Here is a 6,962-nt window from a genome sequence, read left to right on the forward strand (position 1 = left end):
CTACCTTGCAAATACTCTTCTCCATTCTTTTCAAATTTGTGGCCTCTCTTTTCATTTGTTTTAATTGAATGCATGTATGTTTGTGTGTGTGTGTGTATATATATATATGTATATATATGTGTGTATATATGTGTGTATATGTATATATATGTGTGTGTGTGTGTCTATGAATATATTTGTTTCCATATAATATATATATGTGTGTGTGTGTATAAATCCATATAATGTGAATAAATACATATGTAAGGATGTATATGTCATCAAATACTACTTGTTTGTGTATACTCAGAACTGACCATTCGACACTGCAATTCCAATTGTACTTTTCCCTGAAGAGGACTTTCTCTCCTGATCCTAGACTTATTCAGACCTGTACATCCTTCCATACATTTGTGCATTGTATGCTTTCCTAGTACATTTTGTCATGTATAATGGTGTCCTCCTTCTTTAGTTGACATTTGGGTGGCCATGCTAAAGAGTCTTCAAGGATATAGCGTACTAAAAAGCATAACCTAAAACAAAGTCCTTGGTCATTTGACTCTTAGAATCTTTCTGTCTCACTTCTATATTCTTCTCTGAGTCTTAGGTGTTGGAGTGCTTAATAGATGTATTCATTTGGAATGAACTTCAAAACTTTGCATTTTGTTTGGTTGTGGATTTTTGTAATCATCATCATCTGTTTTGAAGTTGTTTTCTTGATGGCAGATAAAGGTTACATATCTTTGTTTTTACATATGCTTTTGTAAAGAATTATTCTGATTTTTTAAATAATTTGTAGATTCTCCTTCAATAACCAGGATTTCACTCAGTTAAATGGTGAGTAGTTAGCTAGGTTTATTGTACTAGGCATGATATTCTTCCTGTTGAAAGGCTCTCAAGTCCAGTTACAGGAAAATTGGTTATAAACAAGATTTGTGTGGCACTACTAAACACAAAGGACTATTATGCAATGAAGGTCACTGGACATTGAAGAGTCCTAGTTGGATAGGACTATTAGTTTCTTCATTCTTTTAGAACCATTCACACTGCCTTCAGATACCATGAAAACTAGTCCTCAGGGAGAAAACAGACAGGTCAGTTCCAATTCTGAAGTTTTTATTCTTATAATACACTTTTTCATCAGAAATGGGGATTTAAGTTTCACCACTGGTAATTAGACAATGTCAACAGCAATAAGCTGAATGTTTCAAAAGTCTTTGGAAAGCACTGAATTAAATGAGCTAAGGGTTTTCTTAGCACAGAATGATTCATTCTTATTGTCATTTTATGTGTCTAACCCCTCCTACTTCTGTGTGTACCTCTCTTTTTATTTCCTAAAAAGCCCCCCTTATCCAATAAGTCCCAGAGATCATTTATATTCTGTTAGTATCTTTATCTTCTTCATACCCTCCTATGTATAACCCCTCCAGCTTTGAAGCTCAACTCTTTCAATTTTCCCATCTAAGATCTCAAGATTTTGTCCAGTGTACTCGAGTTTATTTGGAACCCATGGTGTCCATATCTTTGGTCTGGCAACTCAGACAAGCCAGCACAGAAAGAGTAGCCTGTCTCAGCTTACTGTTTCCCAGAATCAAGACAAATGAGTGGCTTATAGGAAAAAGTACTACAGAAATGTGTTCAAATAAAATTGTGGATTTTCCACCCATCAATCCACGGCTCAAAATATCTATAAAATTAAAAAGTAAGTATATTGCATACAGCAACAGGAGGAAGAGCACAGTTTGCAAGGCTTTCATGTGAGCCATGATGCTGGCATCTCTAGTTTGTTTGACATTGACCTGCATTTTCTTGTGATGCTTCCACAGTGAGAACATGAGCATGAGAAAAGCTACAAGGGACACTGTGAAAGGTAGGAGTGTGAACAGGGAGTTGATGGGTAAGTAAACATGAGAAGAGTTGATAATTAAAAATTTGGACGTGTTGGTGAATAAGAAAATTCTGGGAAGTTGTGGTGAATTTCTCAAACTGTAAGACATATTTCCTTCATAAATCTCAATTGAGAAATGATGATACAGACTTAGAGATAACACATTAAAAATCAAGAAAATTGTTGATACCAGTATTACCATTAAAATCACTTTTTTAACTCTCCACTTTAGGTAAAGAAAGAAAGAGTTAGAAAAATTGGCTATCTTGAGAAAATAAAAGACACCAAGGCATGTAGAAAGCCAGATGCTGAAATGGTTGTTCACTATCCAGATAATACCCACTGCTGTAAGCATTTTGGAACTCATAAGCAAACGTGGACATGATATGAATAACAGTATGCCAGTGACCACAGACCACACATAAATGAGTCTGATAAGAGCCAAAGCGGTGAGAATCTGATCCACTGAAGACATCCTTCTTCTCTTGGCCCAGTCCATGATATTTACTACTGCTATTAATCCATTTTCTAAGATTCCCATTAGTATTTCCACACAGAATATGATTATAAAAGTGAATATATCATTGTTATTTACTGTATCTGAGAACATGGTTCAATTCCCAGGAATTGTTTCATGTATTCTTTATGAAATTCTTTGCTTTTTTTTTTATCCCAAAGAGATCAACTCTTCTTCATCGAGACACAGTGTCTTATATCCAGTTTTCTGAATTCTCATGCAATAACCTACAAAAAAGAGATTTATTTGCATTATGTTCACTTTTGTCCCATCTGCACATATTAGTCACACAATATAGTTTCTGAGCAATGTTAAAACTTAGGCATGTGATACATGTTTTGGTAATGATTTATAAATATTTCAGTTAAGTAAATTAATGATATTCTATCTTATGCACACACAATCTGTGTAGACATTGGTCAAAAGTCTTAATGTGGAGTTCCAAAATTGTCTAAAAATCTCTTTGAAGATTACTGCTGCTATGTTCGTGTCACAAAAATTACACTAGTCATTTTAATTTATGTAACTCCACATTGGCAATCATTTACATATGCACAAGACACACATACACAAGCATCCCTTTCATAGAAAACCAACTCTCTTCTATTTTCACTCCAATAAAAATTCTCACTGATTCAATAATCATGTATCTAGACCATGCTTGGTAGTATGAAAAATCCTTTATTTTATTTATTGAAAAAGAAATAATTAAAATAGACAGCAGTACACCTACTACTGTCCTGCAAGTGCTTTGACAATCTATACCTCTAGCAATCTGTTTTTACTTTTATTGTGGGAAAGTCTCATTGAATTGCTTATTCTTCCCTTAGATTTACTCTGTAGTCCAGAAAACTCTTTAATTTGTGATTCTCCTACCTTATCTTTACAATTAAGGAGAATTACAAACCTTTTTCTCCAAAGCACATCTTCCCTTATCGATTTTGATATTGTTCCTAACAGAATTCCAAATTACCACTGCATAGAATTAAACATAAATGTTCAGTGACTATTCAAAATAATGCTCTATGTGTACAAATGAAGTATTTTGCATGGTCCTTGAAACTGTGTTTAAGGTAAATGAGTGCCTCTGCACAAGAAGACTCTGCCTCACTCTTACCTCTTAGACTGTCCATAGGCTGATGCTTTTATTAGCAGCAAAGACCTGAGGCTTTCTGTCTACTTTTCCTTGCCAACTACTAGCATCTTTTCTGAACACCTCACAATGGACACCAAGACCAATGAATTATGACACACAACCTTGGAAAGATGGGAAATAAAATGCATGGCTATAGCCATACTATTTAGAGTTATTAAACTAAAGAAGATAATATATTACGTGCTACCATAAAACAAAAAGACAAGTTTCTTAATTACCATAAATGAATGAGAAACTTGGAAAATTTTATTGTAAAAGACTAACTCTAAATTCCTTATAGGCTTCAAAGAAACTAAGTATGCAACAACTGTCAGTTCTATATAATTTAAAATTTGACAAGTTCTCTAAAATTATGAAATAGGTATGTTGAAAAAGAAGTCAGGCCAGAATGCACGAAGTTTAAGGAAAAGAAAAACTGTAAACAAACATAGTACCCAGCACAGAATGGTCTTTGGTAGTTTTTTTTTTCCAGTATAGTAAAACATCTGAATTAATTTACCTATCAAGAAGAAAATTTTGGTTCACACTTCTGAAAGTTTCAGCTTGATGATCCCTTGGCTGCATTGTTTTGTGATCTGCCGTATTACAGAATAGCAAAGCACTAGTGGAGCAAAACTGTTCCTGACACGAGGAAAACAAGTGTAGAGAAAGAGGAAACAGTTATGCACCTAATATCCCCTTTCAGGGCATGCCTTTTATCATGTATTTTCCTATGTCTAAGCTCCTCCTACTTCTTATAGGTTCTATATCTTTCTATAACACATCAGATTAGTGATATAGGCTATAATTCATGTCTTTGCATGGGCATTTAAGACAAATATGCAATGGTTCTTTTGCCTTATTTTCACAAAGTAATAAGTATATGCTTTGGGAAGAATAATTCAAATACAAGCATAGGGACCTACTGTATAGAGTGCAAGCTGATGGCAGAACTTTCTGAGTGTTTAGAAAAGGGGCTGAACTAAGTAAGGACTTGCTACATTCCTTGCTGAGAAGCTTGTCTGAGGCCCTACAGCTAGGTTCCTTTTCATTCTATATGGAAATATCTTAAATATCCACTTGAACTGTCACTCCTGTTTAAGGACAGTCTTTTTCACACAAAATAAGAATGACTCCAAGTGAAATTTCCATTATTTGCAAAACTGCAAAAAAACCAATACAGCATTTGAGGAGAACAGTGTCATTACTCATTTTAGGACCAGCATTTTATTAAGAAGCAGAAGTCATCAATGAATTTCATGTTACTTGTGTCATTCTTGAGAAGTTTTATATACTGACTGTAGCAACTGTAATTAATGTGGTGAATCATACATAATTTTCTGGGTATCTGTATACATTATTTCTTGTTTCTGAAATTATTATCTTCTGTCTATTGATGAATTGTTACATATAACCTCTAAACAAGTTCTATATGAAATCTTTATGATTGAAAATAAAGAATAAAGATATGTTTTCTTTTGTGTACATGTTTAGTAGTATTGCTTTTAATTTTAATTTTAACTTGTATTATTGAAGATAAAATAGAATTTTGATTTTAATTTTAATTTTACCTTGTTTTATTGAAGATAAAATAGAATGATATACATGCAAATAAATTCATAAATATACACATACATCTAAATAAACGTAAATATAATGAGACAAATGAGGGTAACTGTTGCTGCCAGCAGCAACAGGTGAACTGGATACCTGAAAAAGAGCCCTGGGAATGTATGGGGAAGGCAGCAAAAAGAGGTTTGAGTCAGGGTGCTGTTTTGCTGATCGAGACCGAGACTTTAATAAATGCCAGTAAATATATAGCTTGTAAGGACCCCCTCCTCCCAGACTTCAAGGTGAAGTCCAAGAACTCACTGGCTCCATTCTCAGCAGGTCACCTGCTGAGATCAGAGCACTTCATCTCTGGCAGATCTGGAATGCTGCCATGGCTTCCAGGAGAGAGCAGCAAGCTGTAATGTTCTCTAAAGGACAAAGGCCAGGAATTTCACAGGCTGACAACTGAAGATCAGAGCAGAGACTGGAAAGTCCAGCTAGAGAAGGAGAAGGGACACTTTGTACACCAGGAAAAAAATATGTGACAGCACATTACTCAATTAGGTCTTCAGGACTTGAACTATATTGATTAATTGAACACAGGAGGCTGTTATGATTAGGAAGAACAGAAAAATAGAAGGAAGAATTGGCTCAGGACACTTAGTGATGAGTCCTAAAATGCTTGAGATGGTAATGTCCTGCAAAGCTGGTAGTTTCATTCATTGCTGACTATGTGTCAAGGTTCTTCTGAAAACACATTAAAATTACATAGCAAGAATACCTAGATTTATAAATCTGAAGATAAAAATGTCTTCACAGGTAATAGGGCTCAGAGAACAGGATGTATAATAATATATTATGGGAATAGCAGGCAATAGGTCTGGTGTGAATTAAACATTTGAACAGAAGAAATTTTGTGGTCCACTAAATGAAGCAGTGATTTTTCACTGTCAGGTCCTCTCTCTCAAAAATTTGCCTCTTGTCCAATACAAGATATATCTAATATATTTGTATGTTTGGCCTAATCCTTGATATGTGATTCATATGTATCAATTTTGCAGATATCCAAGTTTCCTATGGCTTCTCATCTGTGAAATAAAAAGGATTTTATAGGCAATATATAAAGATCATTATGCCTGTGAAATGTTTTACTTCTATTGTAGTGTTCTGAGCCACAGAGCTCTGAAGAGTGTCCCAGGACCCAGTAATACATAATCACTATAGTCTCCAAGGAATAAGACTGATTGTTAAAACATTCTTGAAATTACAGGAATCAGCATTAAACTTTTATCATATTTGCACTGGGAAAGCATATTTGGACCCTGAAAAAATCCAGAGGAAATACAGCATAAATGCTGAGAAGCAAGATGTGTATTATTCAGGGTGATGCTCTCTAGGAATATTCACTGGGCAGAAATCACATCTGGTGTTGTGTATGTGGCTTCTGAATTGATAAACATCTGTCAGTAAATGTTCATTCTCAATTATTATGGATTTTTATGAAAAGTAAAACACGTTACTGCTTCATATAGGCTGTATAACTTGAGCTATCAGGTCTTCTAATTGTGTTTGTGTGATTTTTATCCCTGATCCCGGACACAAATTTTCATGCATGCTACCACCCTGCACCAAGTTTGTTCATAAAATGTCATCCTATTATAAGAAAATTGAAAATTCCTAAAATAACAAAATCCTTTCACAAAGAAGAAGTTACAACAGGTTCTATTGAAATCGACAGTAATATGCATAAATATAACACCACCAAAATGAAAAAAAATCTAGAACAGTGGTTCTTGACATTTCTAATGTTGCAAGATTTTATGCTGTGGTAACTTCCAACCATAAAATTATTTTATTCCTATTTCATAACTGTATTTTTGATATTCTGAATC

The 6,962-nt window shown here is 34.3% G+C and overlaps 1 protein-coding gene across 1 annotated transcript; it reads right to left on the minus strand.

The window, feature by feature from the left end:
- Window positions 1–1,475: 1,475 nt before the first annotated feature.
- LOC127678160 (taste receptor type 2 member 110-like) lies at window positions 1,476–2,477 on the minus strand. The gene has a single exon (XM_052172926.1). The coding sequence runs from the start codon at window positions 2,475–2,477 to the stop codon at window positions 1,476–1,478; it is 1,002 nt and encodes a 333-aa protein (XP_052028886.1).
- Window positions 2,478–6,962: the final 4,485 nt, after the last annotated feature.

The sequence above is a fragment of the Apodemus sylvaticus genome, chromosome 2 (genome assembly GCF_947179515.1).
Source record: "Apodemus sylvaticus chromosome 2, mApoSyl1.1, whole genome shotgun sequence".
NCBI lineage: Eukaryota > Metazoa > Chordata > Mammalia > Rodentia > Muridae > Apodemus > Apodemus sylvaticus.

Excerpts from the sequence above, each read along its gene's own strand:
- LOC127678160 (XM_052172926.1), bottom strand. The coding sequence starts at position 2,477 with ATGTTCTCAGATACAGTAAATAACAATGATATATTCACTTTTATAATC.